The sequence below is a fragment of the Apium graveolens genome, chromosome 3 (genome assembly GCF_009905375.1).
Source record: "Apium graveolens cultivar Ventura chromosome 3, ASM990537v1, whole genome shotgun sequence".
Taxonomy (NCBI): domain Eukaryota; kingdom Viridiplantae; phylum Streptophyta; class Magnoliopsida; order Apiales; family Apiaceae; genus Apium; species Apium graveolens.
The window spans coordinates 297,703,162-297,723,962 of record NC_133649.1 but is presented as its reverse complement, the minus strand read 5'-3'; the positions used below and the strand labels follow the sequence as shown (position 1 = coordinate 297,723,962).

At 35.4% G+C, this 20,801-nt stretch overlaps 1 protein-coding gene across 1 annotated transcript; it reads left to right on the top strand.

Moving 5' to 3' along the window:
* The first annotated feature begins 12,021 nt into the window (after positions 1–12,021).
* Positions 12,022–19,908, top strand: LOC141713740 (apyrase 2-like). Its single transcript, XM_074517304.1, has 9 exons — positions 12,022–12,717; positions 13,666–13,794; positions 13,917–13,973; positions 14,058–14,150; positions 14,419–14,624; positions 14,773–14,864; positions 18,898–19,115; positions 19,212–19,401; positions 19,522–19,908. Exons 1-9 carry the CDS (start codon positions 12,427–12,429, stop codon positions 19,632–19,634), a joined length of 1,389 nt encoding a protein of 462 aa, XP_074373405.1. The 5' UTR covers positions 12,022–12,426; the 3' UTR covers positions 19,635–19,908.
* Positions 19,909–20,801: the final 893 nt, after the last annotated feature.

Below are 20,801 nucleotides of genomic sequence, written 5' to 3'. Positions count from 1 at the left end.
TGTTCTTTGAGTCTGTTTATGCTTGAGGACAATCATCGGTTCAAGTTTGGGGGTGTTAAGTGGCATTTATGTCTACTTAGAATGCTCTATAAAGGTTTGAATTGATGTTTTGTACTTAAGTTTGTTTTTTTGATGTGTTTTGTAGTATTTTTGCATTTCAGGCAAATAACAAGGATCCAGGTGATGTAGCATTGTTTTTTATGCTAAAATGGTGTTAGGAAAGTGTCATGAAGATTGCTTGTGCAAGGGCCATCTCAAACCAGCAAAATAAAGAAGGCAAAAATAGTTTCTCCAGAAGGTCAGCGCGCCCGCGCTGTAGTAGTGCGCGGTCGCGCCGAAGTACAGAAGGACAGCGCACCCGCGCCGTGTAGGGATAATAAAATCTTGATTCCACTACAAATCTGTTTCTTGGACTCCTGGATTGATTGGACTGCTATATATTGATAACTTAAGATCGTTTTTGAAGAACAAGACGTACCATAGCTTAAGGAGAAGGCGAAAGAAGACCGCATAGCACAATTTAACCAAGGCGAAGAGGATCTAGTTTATTCTTGTGATTCTTTGTTTAAGTTGTAATCTTAGATGCTAGTTTTCTTATTTGTTGAACCTATACTCTTGTTTATCGTACTTGGTTTATTATTATTCAGTATAAAGACTATGTTTATTATACCATATTTTCATCAGAACCCACGTTGATGATGAGTCCGATTATGGGCTAATCGTTATCGTGGGGTTCTAGCGAATTTACTTATGAATTTCTTTAGTTAATTTGTTTTGATACCTTAGTGTGTGGTGATTGTATGATAACCTGGTATTGGTTGTGCTTATTCATTTTATGAGCGTCGCGAACTTATAAAATAGTGTGTTAATCTCTAGTGAAGCAAAAGTGAATTTAGGGGTTTAGAACTTGCCATGCTAGCATAGGTTCATGTATTTGTTATACATGATTCGTAGATAATTTTAACCATCTTACTTGCCATGTGTAATCACGATAGATAACTTGCACTTTAAACCGTTATGTTGTCAAATTCTATAGACATATAGGGTCTCAATATAAATGGTGTCTATTCAGCTTTTATCTCTTTTGTGGATGTCTGGTAGTAGGGTATCCGTACAACGAAAGTTGGCATTTACTAGTTTCGTGTTATCTGATTAGTGTCATCACCATTGCATGCTAAGGTTAAGAAAAAAAGGCTATTGAATGAAGTAGTAACGAAGTTATAATCACATGTTTGTGTCATATAGTAATCAATCCCTTTTTAATCTCTTAGTTAATTGCATGTTAGTTAATAATCTTAGTTATAAACAATCTCAACTTGTGATTATCTTAGCATTGAATAATAACCATAACAATGTTGCATAAGTACATTGATTAAAATTAACCTAAACCAGTCTCTGTGGGAACGAACTAGAATTAATTCTATATTACTTGCTATATCTGCGTGAATATTAGCGCGTATTTTTGTCCTAACATCCAGAAATAAATCGGAGCTGAAACGAATGGAACTCGGTTTCCAAATAATTCTAGTAGGGGGTAGTACACGGGGTATGGAGGAAAAATTGAGGCGGCCCATTTTTTTGGATATCTTTTAACAATTTGTTTTTATATATTTATGAAATTACATTCACATTTATTTGGGATTATCCGAAAGTGAATCGGAGCTCAAACGAATGGAACTCGAAATCCGAATAATTCTCGTTGGGGGTAGTACATGAGGTATGGAGGAAAAATTGAGGCGGCCCTTTTTTGGATATCTTTTAATAATTTACTTTTATGGATTTATGAAATTGCATTAGGGTTTATTTGGGATCGTCCGGTAGTAAATCGGGCCTGAAACGAATGGAACTCGATTTCCGAATAATTCTTGTAGGGGTAGTATATGGGGTATGGAGAAAAAATTAAGGCGGCGCGTTTTTTTGGATATCTTTCATACTTTGTCCCTATGGATTTATGAAATTCCATTCGCGTTTATTTGGGGTCATCCGGAAGTGAATCGGGGCTGAAATGAATGGAACTCGGTTTCTGAATAATTCTCGTATGGGGTAGTACACGAGGTATTGAGAAAAAATTGAGGCGGCCTGTTTTTTGGATATCTTTTCATGATTTGTCCCTATGGATTTATGAAATTGCATTCACGTTTATTTGGGGTCTACCAGAAGTAAATTGGGGATGAAACGAATGGAACTCGGTTTCCGAATAATTCTTGTAAGGGGGTAGTACATGAGGTATGGAGGAAAAATTGAGGCGGCCCATTTTTTGGATATATTTTTATAATTTGTACCTATGGATTTTTGATATTCTATTCGCGTTTATTTAGGGTCGTCCAGAAGTGAATCGGAGCTTAAACGAATAGAACTTGGTTTCCGAATAATTCTCGTAGGGGGTAGTACACAGGGTATGGAGGAAAAATTGAGGCGGCCCAATTTTTGGATATCTTTTAATAATTTGTACCTATATATTTATGAAATTGCATTCGCGTTTATTTGTGCCCGTCTTTAAGTGAATCGGAGCTGAAACGAATGGAACTCGGTTTTCGAATAATTCTCGTAGGGGGCAGTACACGAGGTATGGAGGAACAATTGAGGTGGCCCGTTTTTGGATATTTTTTCATAATTTCTCCCTATTAATTTATGAAATTGCATTCGCGTTTATTTGGAGTCATCCGGAAGTGAATCGGAGCTGAAACGAATGGAACTCGGGTTCCGAATAATTCTCGTAGTGGGTAGTACACGAGGTATGGAGGAAAAATTGAGGCAGCCCGGGTTTTGGTAATCTTTTAATAATTTGTGAAAGGAATATGTCCTAAGTCCAATCAGGTATTAGGATTTAGGAATAACTCTTTATGTAATCTGTTTTGATTTCATTGATATTAATAAAAAACTTGTTTTGTTTTTATTACGGGCTCTATCTATTTAAGTGTTTAAATAAGATATACCATAGTTTAGAGTAAAGCTTTTTATGGATTATGATGAGATCATAATAGTGAGACCTAAAAGATGTTAACTCTAAACTTAAATAGTTCCTGATCATAGGATTATTAACTGGTAATTAATAATCCGCAAAGATCGGTACATACTATGCTTGCTTCATTATGAAGGATGTCTGTTCTCATAGACATTTGTGTGGTGACACTATAGCTAGTATGTAGGTGCTTATTATAGAATAAGTTCACTGAACATGACTCGCATAGCTGAACAACTGATGAAGTTCACTCACGTGTCAGCAGTTGTTCATATAGTGATAGTTGTACAAGTATCCTTAGACTTGAGGTCAACATAGTCATCTTGTGTACACTGAACTATGCTTTGGTTTAGTTTTTAGTCTCCAGGGACAATTATTAGGGCTCTACTGGGTATAGGAATTTGTACACGAAGATAGTGTATGATCAATAAAGGATCTACCCCTTCCAGTGATGGAAGCGAATGTTCAAGGCTGATCCACTTATGCTAGTTCAGGAATCTCTGGCCAGAGTAAATGAAATTAGAAAGGAGTTTCTAATTTGCATAGAACTACGCATAATAAATGGTAAGCAAGTGATTAAATTAGATAGGCTTGACACGAGATCCATGTCTTGTATTTAATCGGGACATTGTAGGGTAGAAAGAGTTTATTGTATGGTAACTATTCACTGAATAGGTTCTTAGTATTCTAAGCAGTGAATTCATATTATCCGGATAGTCGCGATATGCTGAGAAGTATCCCTCACGATGTAGAATAAATGTGATTAATTAATTAATCATATTTAATAAATTATAGAATTTTTATAAATAATGATAAAATAGTTTTATTATTATTTATTTCTACTACCGGCTTAATATTGAACCTACAGGGTCACACCATAAAAAAGAGAATGATTTTATGGTGGAGGAATTAATTAATAATGGCTAATAATTATTTATTTGTGAAATAAATAATTAATTGGCAAATTTAATAATTGATTAAATGAGATTTAATTGATTATAAATTAATTAAGAAAAGTTCTTAATATTATTAATTAAGGACTTAATTTTTGGAAATTAAATCAAGAGAGAGAATTATTTCTAAAGTGTTTAGAAAAAGGATTAATGATTAAAAGGTGTTTTAATTATTAATGAGAATAATAAATGGGATAACAATAATAATATTTATGGGAAAATTTCAGCTGAAAATTTTGTCTATAAATACACTATTATAGACCCTATTTTTATTCTAACCTAAGACCCTATTTTTATTCTAACCTAAGAAACCCAAAAGTTTTAGAAAACCAAATTCTCTCCACCTCCTCCTCCTCCTAAAAGTCGTTTTCTTGGTGGATACCGGTGGAGTGCTTCACACTTGAGGAGCAACTGCTAAGAATCTCTGATCGTTGTCTCCGAATTATTTTTAAAGGTTAGATTCGATCCCTCGAATTTTTATTCACGATTTATATGCTTTTATTTGGATTTTGTGTGTGTAAAAGTGTTTTTCCACGCCCCCGCTATGTTTAAAATCCAACAATGGTATCAGAGCATAGGTTGTATGCATATAGATCTGTGGTAAAAAATTCAGAATTTTATGTGCTTGTATGAATTAATTATAATTTTTACAAGTTATATCATAGATTAATTTTGTCTGATGAGAAATCGTTTCTCAGAATAATTTTGAGTGTTGATCTGGGTTCTATAAGTGTTGTAGATCGTCTGGGTATTTTTTTCATAATTTTGTGATGTATAGATTTTTTATTATGAATTTTTGAAGTTCTTGTAATTAAAATTCATAATTAAATAAAGATATATATGTATATATATTTGTACATCTATTGTCATCTGCTGTTGATTGATGTCTGAGATGGCACGGAAACAAAGCAATGCACGGACAAAGAAAAGAAGGCAGACAAAGGTACAGGTTCTGTCAGGCGCGGCGGCTGCTGTCGGGCGCGTGTGGCGCACGCGCGCGGGAAGGGCTATTGCGCATTCGTGGAATGCGTTACACCCTTTAATGGCTTAAAAGGGGTGTAACGCATCACTGGAATGCGTTACAGGTCCTGTAACGCGTTCTTGTAATGCGTTACAGCCCGTCTGTTAATTTTAAAATTGATTTTCTGGGAGTTTCGTTACTCCGTTTTAGGCGTACAATATACCGTTGGATTCGGTTTTCCGAGACGGATCTAATGGAGTGATCAATTTTAGTTATATAAAAGTTTTGAACTGTTTATATTTCCATGAAGTGTTTTAAAGCTGTTTTTGATCGTTTGAATTGATTTTAAATGCTTCATGTGATACATAGAGATGAATAATGCTTAGACCAATGTGCTAGATGATGTAACATGCCTACCTTGATGTTTATTCATGTTTATATATGTGATATATGCTTAGTTTATCATGCGATGATAGATATAGGTGAACTTAAATGAACATAAGGCGTTTGTTAGACAACCTAGTATAGTGAAATTGTTTCATAACCTTAATAACAATATTATGAATACAATCATGAGATTCTTGTGTTTGTGAAACACGTAATTGAATATAAATTTTCGATATGAGAGAAAGGATGATTCTGTCAACAACAGATTTTTATCTGTAAGAAAGGGTTATTAAGTGACACCTCTTGACAATGCTCCACCCGATCTGGGAATCGTCAGATTATTGATTATTGATTTGAACTATTTAATTTAAAAAGGAAGAATCTCTTTATAATATGATTATGATTGTAACGTAATATAATCCCTCTAAAATTAAATAATATCAAGTAGTAATTGGCCAATGACACAACGGGCTTGTGTCGGTCATAGCCTTCCAACATGATAGAAAGTAGTTCTTATTTTTAAATCATTGTCGTTTCGTGCCACAGCCGAGGGCTTTGATTTCGAAATAAGAAATACTTGTCTATTACATAGAGATGTGTACATTGAATAAGAATCTAAAGGTCGTTACGTGCCACAGCCGTGGGCCTTTGGGGACTGATTCAATTGTACGGAATGTTGGGTTAGACTTGACTTAGAATATTGAGTTTGTCATGCCACAGCCGTGACTCAATTATTCAAGAGGCTAAAGTTTGATTAGGGAATAACATAAGATGTAATTGAAAAGAGTTGTCTGCCTATTGAACATTACATGGCGTTTTGTGCCACAGCCGGGGTTGTGTGATGGAATGTAGGATCCCTATTCCCACTAGCATCATGAATGCTTAATTTTTCACGTAGAGGGTTGAATAAATTAGATAAACTAGTGGGAGCCACTTATGAATAAAGACTCGATTCATATAGTGTTTTAAAATGAAATCGAATATTTGCTAAGTGTTGTTATGTGTTTATCATTTACAGATTTACAATATACGTTATGTCTTCTGCACTATCACTTAGGTGCATACTAGATGCTCACAAATTGACTGGTCCTAATTATGCTGACTGGCTTCGAAACTTGAGAATTGTTCTCAGGATTGAGAAGCTGGAATACGTGATTGACTCACCTAAGCCTACTGAACCTGCTAGTGATGCACATAATGATGAACATGTTGTGTATGGTAAGTGGATAGATGATGCAAATGTTACTCAATGCATCATGCTAGCTTCCATGAACATTGAGCTACAGAAGCAACATGAGCATATGGATGCTCACACTATCCTCATGCATCTACAAGAGCTGTATGATGTGGCGGGGAGGACAGCTCGATATGAGATATCGAAGGAGTTGTTCGATTGTAGGATGTATGAGGGATCATCTGTGAATGACCATGTACTTAAGATGATCAATTTGATTGAACGCCTTGGACAACTTGGTTTTGCCAAGGATGGGGAGCTGAGCCAAGACTTGGTCTTGCAATCGCTTCCGAGTTCGTTCTCGCAGTTTATTGTGAACTTTCACATGAATAAGTTGGATGTCAGCCTGCCTGAACTCCACAACATGTTAAAGACTGCGGAATCGAATTTTCCCCCTAAGAAGAGTTATGTTCTTCTAATTGGTAAAGGTTCCAATCCTAAGAAAAGGAAGAGGAACTCTTCCAAGAAGAAGAAAGTAGGTGAGAAAACGCCGGTTCCACCAAAAGCTGAAGACCCCAAGAGCAAAGTTGTTTGCTTTCACTGTAACAAGGTGGGGCACTGGAAGAGGAACTGCAAGGTTTACCTTGCAGAATTGAAGAAGAAGAAGGGTAGTGAGACTACCGCTTCTGATTCAGGTATGTTCATGATAAAAGTGAATATGTCATTAAATCAAATTTCTACTTGGGTATTAGATACCACATGTGGTTCTCATATCTGTAATTTGTTGCAGGGACCAAGGAGAAGTAGGACTCTTGAGGAAGATGAGGTGATTCTACTGATGAGAAATGGAGCAAGAGTTGCTGCTGAAGATGTAGAATCATTTCATTTACATATGCCTACGGGAAAGACTATTGTTTTAAATAATTGTTATTTTGTTCCCTCGATTGTGAGGAATATTATTCCCATGTTAGACTTGGCTGGATTTTCATTTATTATTGAGAATAATGAATGATCTATTCTTAGAGATAATATTCTTTATGGACGTGGTGCTTTAAATAATGGTCTGTATATATGTGACATAATTTACTTCAGATTGAACAAACTAATAAAAGAAAAAGGATGATGAAAATCTCACTTCATAGTGGCACTGCAGTCTCCATTTAGTAGACATTGAGAGATGACTGCAAATTTGCTAGGAATGGTACACACAGATGTATGTGGACCAATGTCTAAGCAAGCCACGGGTGGATTTTCATACTTCATTACTTTCATAGATGATAGATCTAGATTCAGATATGTGTTTGATGAAATACAAGTCTGAAGCCTTTGAAAAGTTCAAAGAGTATAAGTATGAAGTGGAGAAACAAACCAAACATAGTATTATAATTCTTCGATTAGATCGAGGTGGTGAATACTTTAATGGAGTGTTTCTAGATTATCTCAAAGTAAATGGTATAGTCTCCTAGTGGACTCCTCCAGATTGGTATCTGAAAGGAGAAATCGAACTTTGTTAGACATAGTTCGGTCCATGATGAGCTACGCAAATCTTCCAGTATTCCTATGGGGTTATGCATTGGAAACCTCAGCATATTTACTGAATAAGGTGCCTTCCAAATCTGTTCCTCAAACTTCGTAGATATGGAAAGAAAGGAAACCGAGTCTTAAACACGTTAAGATTTGGGGATGTCCAGCTTATGTCAAGTAAGTTGACCCAGATAAGCTGGAATATCGATCCGTAAAATGTAGTTTTGTGGGATATCCTAAAGAGACTTTAGGGTATTACTTTTACACCGATCATCGGGTGTTTGTCTCCAGACATGCTACCTTCTTGGAAAAGGAGTTTATCCTTGAAGGAAACAGTGGGAGCAAAATTGAACTTGATGAAGTTCAAGAAGCACAAACTACTACGGATCAAGTGGAAACACCTGTTCTGACTGAACAACCTTTTGTGGAACAGCCCATTCATAGATCAGGGAGAGTGTCTCGCCAACCTGAGAGGTAATATGGCCTTGTCATTGAGAATGACAATGAATTGTCGATCATTGATGATGACGACCCTGTGACCTATAATGAGGCTATGAGTAGTGTTGACTCAGAGAAATGGCATAGTGCCATAAATTCCAGAATGGAATCTATGTATACGGTATACAAAAGATAGATTATAGCAGATGGCCAGGTGGAGACCTATAAGGCCAGGCTTGTGGTAAAAGAATTCAAACAAAGCCAATGGATTGACTTTGATGAAACCTTTTACCTGTAGCCCTGTTAAAATCGGTTCGGATTTTGCTTGCGATTGCTGCTTACTACGACTATGAGATCTGGAAATTAGCCAGATGGTTTTATTTCCAAGGGAAATGAAAACCTAGTGTGTAAGCTACTGCGAACCATATGTGGTTTAAAGCAAGCTTCTCGAAAGATGGAACATTCGTTTTGATGAGACAATCAAAGAGTTTGATTTTATCAAAAACGTAGATGAACCATGCGTTTACAAAAGGGTTAGTGGGAGTGCGATAACATTTCTTTTGTTGTATTGAATTAGAGTTGACACACATAACAACATAGCAGACCCACTCACAAAGCTACTTTATGAAAGTCACTTATATCGTCATAATGACAAGATGGGTATTAGATACCAGAGTGATTGGCTTTAGTACAAGTGGGAGATTGAAAGGAATATGTCCTAAGTCCAATCAGGTATTAGGATTTAGGAATAACTCTTTATGTAATCTGTTTTGATTTCATTGATATTAATAAAAGACTTGTTTTGTTTTTATTACGGGCTCTATCTATTTAAGTGTTTGAATAAGATATACCATAGTTTAGAGTAAAGCTTTTTATGGATTATGATGAGATCATAATAGTGAGACCTAAAAAATGATAACTCTAAACTTAAATAGTTTCTGATCATAGGATTATTAACTGGTAATTAATAATCTGCAAAGATCGGTACATACTATGCTTGCTTCATTATGAAGGATGACTGTTCTCATAGACATTTGTGTGGTGACCCTATAGCTAGTATGTATGTGCTTATTATAGAATAAGTTCACTGAACATGACTCGCATAGCTGAACAACTGATGGAGTTCACTCACGTGTCAGCAGTTGTTCACATAGTGATAGTTGTACAAGTATCCTTAGACTTGAGGTCATCATAGTCATCTTGTGTACACTGAACTATGCTTTGATTTAGTTCTTAGTCTCCAGGGATAATTATTAGGGCTCTACTGGGTATATGAATTTGTATATGAAGATAGTGTATGATCAATAAAGGATCTACCCCTTCCAGTGAAGGAAACGAATGTTCAAGGCTGATCCACTTATGATAGTTCAGGAATCTCTGGCCAGAGTAAATGAAATTAGAAAGGAGTTTCTAATTTACATAGAACTACGCATAATAAATGGTAAGCAAGTGATTAAATTAGATAGGCTTGACACGAGATCCACGCCTTGTATTTAATCAGGACATTGTTGGGTAGAAGGAGTTTATTGTACGGTAACTATTCACTGAATAGGTTCTTGGTATTCTAAGCAGTGAATTCATATTATCCGGATAGTCGCGATATGCTGAGAAGTATCCCTCACGATGTAGAATAAATGTGATTAATTAATTAATCATATTTAATAAATTAGAGAATTTATATAAATAATGATAAAATAGTTTTATTATTATTTATTTCTACTACCGGCTTAATATTGAACCTACAGGGTCACACCATAAAAAGAGAATGATTTTATGGTGGAGGAATTAATTAATAATGGCTAATAATTATTTATTTGTGAAATAAATAATTAATTGGCAAATTTAATAATTGATTAAATGAGATTTAATTGATTATAAATTAATTAAAAAAAGTTCTTTATATTATTAATTAAGGATTTAATTTTTGGAAATTAAATCAAGAGAGAGAATTATTTCTAAAGTGTTTAGAAAAAAGGATTAATGATTAAAAGGTGTTTTAATTATTAATGAGAATAATAAATGGGATAATAATAATAATATTTATGGGAAAATTTCAGCTGAAAATTTTGCCTATAAATACACTATTATAGACCCTATTTTTATTCTAACCCAAAAAACCCAAAAGTTTTAGAAAACCAAATTCTCTCCACCTCCTCCTCCTCCTAAAAGTCGTTTTCTTGGTGGATACCGGTGGAGTGCTTCACACTTGAGGAGCAACTGCTAAGGATCTCTGATCGTTGTCTCCTAATTATTTTTAAAGGTTAGATTCGATCCCTCGAATTTTTATTCACGATTTATATGCTTTTATTTGGATTTTGTGTGTGTAAAAGTGTTTTTCCACGCCCCCGCTGCATTTAAAATCCAACAATTTGTCCCTATGGATTTATGAAATTACATTCGCGTTTACAAGGGGTCGTCCGAAAGTAAATTGGAGCTGAAATAAATGAAACTCGGTTTCTGAATAATTCTCGTAGAGGGTAGTACACGAGGTATGGAGAAAAATTAAGGCGGCCCATTTTTTAGATATCTTTTAATAGTTTATCTCTATGGATTTATAAAATTGCATTCGCGTTTATTGGGAGTCGTCCGGAAGTGAATCGGAGCTGAAACAAATGGAACTCGGTTTCCGAATAATTCTCATAGGGGCCCCTCGAGATATGACATGACCGCCTTCCCATCAACGGCTGCGGGTGGCGGTGATGGTGTCTGCTCGACCCCGTTCAAGTTCCCTTCTTGCTTTCGCTTCCGGGTGTTACCACTGAATTGCCATTTTTTGTCATCTTTTCTCCCCAAGACGAAACCCCCTCATTCTAGCACCAAATGTTGTAGGGAGAATTCCGTACAACATTATTTTAGAGGTTAATGGCCAGAATAATGGTTAAGGATGGTGTTTGAGGGCGGGGGAAGTTTGTATATGGTGGTGGCTAAGTTTGTATGATGGCTCCTCAAGAAAGGATAGGGTTTTATTTATTCTCCGTCAAGTGTCAACTCATGTCTCATATAAGTGCCTATGTACCCTATTTATAGGGATCAAGTCTCACGTAGTTTTTGGGCAACAAGTCACCTAGGCTAGGGTTAGGGTTTTTCGACCAGTGTAGCCCAAGCCCGTGTCCAAGTCAGGCCTTCAGCCAATTAGTCACGTAAATCTCGACCGGCCCCACACTCTTCCTACATTCTCGCGGCATCTCCGCATTTTTTCCCGTGATTGTATGAACAACTAAGTCATCTTTGAGTATTTTCTATATTTCATACAAATTCACCTAATGCAAGTCGGCCTGCTCGCCTCGCACCAGCTCTTCTTAAATCAATAAATGAGCCATTTCTTTCATCATTCCACTAGATACGAGCACATGAGCCCAGCTCACGTGGGGATAGCCTTCTTAATTCACCCTCAATTCGGGCTGGAAGTCATGTGGTGGGCTTGCAGCATACTAATTCTGATTATAAGATGATGCTAACACAAACAATTTGTCCAGGCGCCCAATTCGCATGATGGGGGCTCACCTCGTTATACGGGCCAAAAAGTTTCCAATAATCTGGGCCCAAGATGGGCCCAAAAGGTGCATAACGGAACGAAAAAATGTGTTGGAGTTTGAGTCCGCTGACCAACGAGCTGAACTAAGATGGAGTTCAGAGACGAGCTACGAGCTGAGTCAAGTCAAAGAGCCCTTAGTTGAGCTTGTTAGCTTGGGTTCGTGAACAGCTCAACATTCAAAAAAGAGGTAACTAATCGCCAACGCCAAGCCCCAGCTTTACCGAAAATTCAAGAAACAACTAATCGAAGCAACCCAACACAATCTTTTTATGAATATATATAAAACTCGGCCGGTCGATTAAAATCATCACAGCACCGGCGGCACCTAAGTCCGGCATTGTCAAACCTTCCGGCCGCCGTGAATCAAGCAAAGAGCTGGAGTCCGTAGAAGAGCCTCAGTCATTGAAACCTCCTTCCACCACCGGTCAGATCCGGTACCGATCACCTTCGGCCGCCGAACTCGTGACTCAGTCTCAACTTGGTGACAAAACCATGAGGCGGAATCGGCAGAACGAGTCGTTTTCTGATAAATTTTACAGAAACCGAGGCTTAATTCTGGTCATTTCGGTGCCTCTACTTTTAATTACCTTTGTTTTGTTCCTTATGCCAACTCGTGATGACGCTGTTCCGCTGAATCGTAAGATTACGCCCGATTCTTCCCGGGATTATAAGTTCGCTGTGATTTTCGATGCTGGTAGTTCAGGTAGCAGAGTTCATGTCTTCTGTTTTGATAAGCATTTGGATCTTGTTCCTATTGGCAATGAGCTTGAGCTTTTTCTACAGGTGTGCTTGTTTTTACTTTTGTTTTCCCTATTTTATCATTATGTGAAGCTTTCAGTGTCAGATATATCAACTTCGTTTTTACTCTACTTCAGAAATTCAATTTTGCATTACTACCACTCTGTTCGTTTTTTATCAAAGTTTCTTGACAAACCTAATCGTCATATTTAAATTTGTGTGCATCAACTTTGGAATTGAGCCTCACTCTAATAAATATATACATATTTCATTTTTGCAATGTGCCTTATGGTTTCTCCATTTTTGAAAGCTGGACTTGCTTATTTACCGATGATCATGCAGTTATTACTCTTGCCATTGCAGTCTTGAGTCATACTATATCAGATGTGACACAGTTTTATGATTAAAACAGCTTAATGAATCTATACTAGACTATAATCAGCTAGAGGATATTTGTATGTAGCTTGGTATAACTATAAAAAGACTAATGTCTTTGATCTTTAGTAAATGGTTTGAATCCCGTCAACAACATAATATTCTATTAGAATTATGAATTAATTACATTTAGTAAAAGCACATAAATTTTTAATATAATTATTGATATTATAATCTTAAAATATACAATTATAACCATTCCAATGTACACCAATTTTATATAGATCTAATTAACGCGACTTATCAAATTAAAATTATAATAACTATTACAAAAATTAAAACAATTATATAATATTTTAACATAATTAATAATTTTACAAACTATTAAAAGAAACCCGTGTATCATACGGGTTATAAGCTAGTATCTTTAAAGTGTGACATTGTAAACAAGATAAATCATAGAAATGTCTGATCAATTTTAAAGGATGCCGAGTAAAAAGTGCAACACTTCAATTTCTTAAGGATGCTTGACTTTTTAGAACAGTCTTTTGTCTTCTTCTTTTTTCAAATGTTGATCTTCAACTGTCATTAATAATAAACTAATGTACTATTGCTTAGTTAAAACCAGGGTTGAGTGCATATCCAAAGGATCCAAAGGCTGCAGCACTTTCTCTACGACCCCTTTTAAAGAAAGCTGAGGCTGCTATACCTCGGGAGCTGCGTCCTAAAACAGCAGTCAGAGTTGGGGTCAGTGAGTTTTATGGCTAAGAAGTTACGAAGTTCAGTGAATACGAGAATCTCATAATACGTGGTAATAATATATTTTAGTATGCATATCTGAATAAGATTGGTATATGTTGTCTATTTAGGCAACAGCAGGTCTAAGACAATTGGGAGTTGAGGCATCTGACAAAATCTTGCAATCGGTAGGGTGCTTGGACATCTATTTATATTTCCGGTTTTATGTATTCTTTTTTACTTACGGCTTTGATCTCTCACACCCACCATAGGTAAGAGATTATCTCAAAGATAGCAGCAGCCTCAAAGCCAAGTCCGATTGGGTGACTGTACTTGATGGATCGCAGGAGGGTGCTTATCAGTGGGTAGGTTAACACAAAAGTTTAAATTTATGTTTGTTGGTCCCTTTAAGCGTAAATACCATGTTACATTTTCTTATTTTAACTGGTTAAGTACTTCATTTTCTGAAATTTGCATTGGTTATCTTCATTGTGTACCTGTTTATCTTAGATGTTTTATATATGAATATGAAAATGATTTCTAGAAGATAGATTGTTGACTTTAAAAATACAGTGCTTCCTCAATATTCTTATGGAAATGTTTTGCATGGATTTCTTTTTTATGCTTGTGCAGGTCACCCTAAACTATTTATTAGGGCGTTTAGGGAAAATGTATCCAGATACTGTTGGAGTAGTAGACCTTGGAGGTGGATCTGTTCAGATGGCATATGCGATCTCAGAGAGCGATGCTGCCAAGTCTCCAAAAGCAACAACTGGAGAAAATTCGTATGTGAAGGAGATGTACCTTAAGGGAACAAAATATTACCTCTATGTTCACAGGTATGTGATTATCATTAGGGTTTGAGTTTGGCATTAGTTTGAGTATTTTCTTTGACATAGTTGCACGTCATTGTTTGAGGCATTTATGAGTTGATAAAGTTATCATCGTGTTTTACTCCCATAACCTGGTTTTCTTGTGCTTCGCAAGTTACTTGCACTATGGTTTATTGGCAGCTCGAGCTGAGATATTGAAAGTTACTGAAGATTCTGGAAGCCCGTGCATTGTGCCTGGCTATGATGGTATGTCCAACTTTTTAGTATTATTAAGGTTTATACTGTATTGAGAACTAGACAAAGTACCGTTCAGTTCATTGAAAGTATAATATTCAACGTAAACATATCATCACTTGCTACTTGAAAAAAAAATTTGAGGAGGTACATGTATGTATGTTGAGACCCCTCTTAAAAAATTATTGAGACGATCAGGTTCTGCTTGAAACTACTTCACAACACATTACTCGTTTATAAAAATACACAATATTTAATACAATTAGTGCATTCAGTTTTACTTGATATCTTTTAAACCTATAATAAGAGTGAAAAAGAAATTGTGTTATTTAAAAAAACATTTATTCTTATTGATGCGGAGCATAAAATAATTAAATTAGTTGTTAAATACTTTATTATGTTATTTAGATATGAGTACTTTTTTAGTTAGGAATATTCTATAAAATAAATGTACATTTGGTAGTAGATAATTAATAGGTATCAATTATTGCTAAAAGGAATTTTTTTTTTTTTAAATCTTTACTTTGCCTCCAAGTTAATTGTCCGCCAAGTCATAGGAGTTCTATATAAACAATTTTAATCTCTTTTTATTGAATAGAGTTGATTAATATGAATTAAAATCTGCGGATTTTTGTGTGTTTCTTGCTGATTCTCTGCGGATATAGACCTTATCCCCTTGTTTTACCCTTTCCCCGACCCTGTCCTGCATCACTTATTTATTTATGTAGGATATGATTCATGCGAGATTAATTTTTAGGTGAGAACAGTGAGGTGTATAGGACATGATTCATGCGAGAACGATTTTTAGGTGAGAATAGTGAGAACAATGGTTCTCACCCTCTTAAAAAGTGCTCTCTTAAAACGTGCAGAACAATTCATGTTTATTTTAATATTGTTATCACGCTAATATATGTTCTCACTAGAGCGTGGCCATGTATGTATATTGTATATTTGTATTGCTAGGTCTCTAAAAATATTACATAATTTAAAAAACAATTTTGTGTACTGCTAAAAGACACAATATTTTATAACTAAAAATCATTGTATGTTGTTGTAGAACCAAATGCATTGCATCCTGCATCATAATGAATAGATATTAGTTGTTGATTAAACTAATATAAGTTGATATTGATTTTATGTTCTGATTAAACTAAAGTTCTAATTTGATCCTGATCATCTGACGGAATTCCCCTGAAGTCTAATGTTTGATTCTTCCTATAGTACATTAACATTTAGCGAATGCATATCTTTGTCTTCCATATAAGATATGAGAAACATATTTATGTTAATCCATCCTCCAAAAGTTCTGTGCATTTTTTTAATAATCCACTCTGCACTCGAATGAATAGAATTTGCGTAGTGATTAGATATCAGAATTTGTCAAATTTTTACTGCATAGAAATTGACATTACTGAATTGTTCATCTGAAAATGTGAAACTTGCAAATCTATTTCCATCTAAGATGTGTGATAAACCTTTTGTACTTTTGTGTTGCATTTCGATATCATTGCTATTTACTATATACGGCACTGTTTAGCAAATGAAGGGTCCTGTGCGGAACTAAATTATATCTTATTAAACAGGATTACAAAAACCACCAAGCCCTAAAAACATATATTTTGGAATACAAAATTAATTTTCGGGTAGGAGAAATCACCGTAGTCCTAGAGGCTGCTATAGTACTATTAGACGCTCCACAGCACTGTAGGCCCTGAAATGTAAGAATGCTGCTGAAGTAGCGCTTTAATCTGACAAATTTCATTAGGGATTTGATTCTGGTTTGGAACCATGTTGGAAATAAAATGTTTGAATAAGTGGAAATTTTCAAAATGAAAGTATAGACAGGAAATTGTCCGCGTGTCCTCGGAGAAGTTTTAGAAGGTTTGTTAAAGGCATTGTACCTACTTTACAGACTGACCCAACTCGGGAGTTCCATGACTAGGTTGTTTTTTTACGTTACTCATGTCTTACCGGGGAATATTGTATCATCCACAGAGGTTTTATATATTTCACCCTCGGAAGATCTAGTGGTATACATCTGACCTAAAATGTAACTTAAAAGTTGAAACCAAGGCAAAAGCAATTCAAGTAATAAGTTATGCATTTATCGTTTAAACTATCAAATAAGAAAATGACATCTAAGTTAAGTAAAAAGATCCTTGTGTTAGGGTCTAGTTAGAAAATGACACTATCACTTATTTTCAGCTGCTTACCAAATAGCATTTAATAATTAATATCCTGAATGTAGGTAATCCAGGTAGGCAAAGGTTAAAAAATCCTTGTGCTAGAGCATCTCAAATAAAGGCACCCCTTAAGAACGCCAACTCGTTAATAATTTTTTGAAATTGTATGTTTCATCCCTGTCATATTTGTTAACTTCTAACTCCAATAGTTGGCACCTCATATCAGGGGCGTAAATGGGTCCCCTAATATATAAAAGAGAAACTAGATATAATATATTAAGTTTGAATGATATATGATTTAAATACAAGTATATGTGTTTTATCTATTTTAACGACTTTTGGCACCCGTGGGCATCCTTGTAAATCTGATAGGCAGGCACCAAGAGAGTCATGCTACATAGATGTTGGCATGCTTCTTGGAACCCTTTTGACAGAGGCTAACAACCATTTATAAGTTACCATTTATATTATTTATTATTATTATTTTTTCCATCATCCATATTACTCTTAGCAACTTCTATTAAGAATATACACAACAGATGGCAACTCCAAAAGTTGCCAATGGATTAACCTGTGTAAGTTAGAGGAATGGTATAATAATGGTTAGAGTTAAATATACTTTTGGGCAATACATATGCGTTTTTACAAGTTCTGTACGTTACCAACTTCAGGAAACCGTAGAACTCCGATAGGTTGGCCATGCCACATTAGCATTAAGTCATTGACAACCTCTTGGCAACTCCCATTGGAGATGCATTTAGGGTTTAAATCCAGTTATAAGCAAAAAAAAAAGACTTTAAAATCTGAAGCCAAGGAGGGAGTGGCATTGCAAAATTTAAGCCAAATTAGGAGCTCTCCGGTAAATTACATACATATATATTCATATATACGTGTATGTATATGGATTATATGTATGCACAAACTACAAATATATAACATATATCATTGGGTATAACATTTATGTATGTACGTTGATATGTAATTATAGTATTTACTCTGTGGTAGTGTATGTAATGGCTAAATCTATATTATTATAACATATAAATGTATGTATATATTAAATATACCCAATTTATATAGTGAAACGTATAATCCGCCTAATGACCGTCTAGGCGGGCGCCTAACCATCTAGGAGATTAGGCGGTACAGGGTCGTCTTGCCTCGTCTTTACGTCTTTACAAGTATGCCTGTAATATATGGCATGTTCCTAACCTTTAATTACATGAAGACTTTCTTTTTATCACAGTATTTACAAGCATGAGTAACCTATAGTGTTTGGGGCTTAAATTACCAAAAAAACATGATAACACTGACGTCCCTCTGACTGGGTACAGTTTCAAAATATGACATGTAAACATGTCGGACCAACCAGCATGTATTTAGTGCCAAAGCCCACACAGTTTGTGAAATGGAAATTATTAAGACTTTTAATCCTTTCTTTAAACCGATGTTCTTGTGAATATGTTTGTTTGATTGTTCACTATCAGCATGGCAACTGAGGTGAAATAAGAAAGTTTGGAACTAACTGTAGTTTGGTTTGTTGCTCTTTCTTTTCATCTTGGGGGAGAACTCAACATAAAAACATCTGGGCTACTAGTCACAGAAGAGGCACTGCTAAGTTATATATTTTATTTTCTCAATCTAGAGTTGCAACTAGTCAAGGATTTCTTTTTGGGTCAATAGTGGCATATTTAGCTAGTCAACCTATGTCTATTAATATGTCATCTTTTCATTGTTTTTAACTTAATAAGTTGATCACTAGCATAGTAGGTAGTTTTCTTGTGAAACTAATTGGAATTTGGGTTTAAAATGCTACCAATTTTACCTTGTTTTGCGACAACGTCACTATTTAATGCTTTTAGGAACATATAAGTACGGAATAGCGGTTTACAAAGCTTCACATTCGCCATCGGGTTCAAGCATGCAAAAATGCAGAGAAGTAGCCACGAAGGCCCTTAAAATAAACGAGTCAGTATGTACCCATATGAAATGCACATTTGGTGGGGTATGGAACGGTGGAGGTGGTGATGGACAGAAGAATCTTTTTGTTGCATCATTTTTTTTTGATAGGGCTGCTGAGGTATGTCATTTCCTTGGTAATAATGAATTGTGTCTGGAAGTTAAATTGTTAACGCTAGCTGCAAAAATTCATTGACTGATATAGTGTTATTTATAGGCTGGTTTTATAGATCAAAAACTGCCAGTTGTCAAAGTCCGTCCAGTGGATTTTGAGGATGCTGCTAAGCGTGCTTGTGAAACGAGTCTTGAGCAGGCCAAATCAACGTACCCTAAGGTAGAGGTGGATAATCTTCCATACTTGTGCATGGACCTTGTCTACCAGTTCACATTGCTGGTAGATGGTTTTGGTAAGTTACACACTGCAGCACGACATCGTATTATGACTGAACCTGTGAGTGTAGATTTTGGTTAATGACTGACTGCTTGCGCTTCCCTTAATTAACTACTGCTTGTGCCTTTTTAAATAGCCCTGGATCCATGGCAAGAGATTACATTGGTGAAGCAAGTCAAATACCAAAATTCTCTAGTTGAAGCAGCATGGCCATTAGGCAGTGCCATTGATGTTGTCTCCTCGTTGTAGCAACTCGACTAATTGTAGCATCACCCACAATGGGACTGCAGTAGTGGTCTTAGTGCTGCTGCAATTTTCAAGTTCAGCTATTGTCTGCATCATGCTCTTGAGTTCTAGCAGAGTTGATTCGCTTTGTTTTTGCCCCATATTTAAGTTGATAGTTCTATTGTCGGTTGTATCAAGAATAATGATAATCCAAAGTTCCGTCTATCTTTGTATCAGAAATACTGGTTTTAGACTTTCTGAACTACATATAGAAATCAATTGATTTATTTTGCCATGATTATCACGGAATGGTTTTTTTTTTTTTTGACAAGAATCACGGAATGGTTTTTAATTAAGAAGCAAATATAAAACAGGGACTTCACACCGGGTGACCACTTTTTGTTACCGGAGATTCAGCTATGCACAATTATCAATGTCGGGTGATAATAATTTATCCCAGCGATAATATTTATTTAGGCTATTGATCATCACCATGATAGCATAGTTATCGCATTTTTAGTATAGTATCATTATTTTTTATTATTATATTTTATTTTATTTTATTGCACACTAGGTGTTTGTATTTTTTCCCATCTAAAAAAACTCTTTTTTGGAATTTTGTTTTTGCTTATTCTCTGATAGCTATTGGTAAGGTGTATATTCATTATCCTTTCTAAGGGTTTGAGAATTGTTCCGGGAGTGGTAATAAAGGTAGAGTCCTTGTGCATGCTTATTTTATCACTCATTCTTGTAAACATCACCTTCGATCAAATTCACAAATTGCTTTTATTAAAGAGGTGATTAATAAAGATCTTGACATCTTTAGAGCGGTTGATGTTGTTATTCGTTAAGTTGAGTAATAGTTTTATGGTGAGTGCATGACTATATATTCATTTCGCAAGAATTGTAAATATACTAATGAAGACAATCATTTTGACCCCTGCATAAGAGTTGTAATGTTCAATTTCTTACTATAATCGAGGTATTTATTTGTCTAGATGCATTGTCAGCAGTGTTGTGGATCTTTCAAATTCTGAAATTGTTGCATATTCTCGTGTTTTGGATTCCACAATACTTGACAGTTTTTCAGTGCTCATTTCATACTGTGAAGTGTATTCCCCGGGCTTGTAGGTTTGCTTTTTCAAAAGTTGTAAAGAATGTTTTGGTTACAATTATAAATGACCCTTTCTC

Bases quoted from the DNA above. Each gene is read 5' to 3' on its own strand.
- LOC141713740 (XM_074517304.1), top strand. From the start codon at position 12,427: ATGAGGCGGAATCGGCAGAACGAGTCGTTTTCTGATAAATTTTACAGA. The intron at 13,974-14,057 runs GTAGGGTGCTTG...CACCCACCATAG, and splicing joins CTGACAAAATCTTGCAATCG to GTAAGAGATTATCTCAAAGA. The intron at 14,625-14,772 runs GTATGTGATTAT...GTGCTTCGCAAG, and splicing joins TATTACCTCTATGTTCACAG to TTACTTGCACTATGGTTTAT.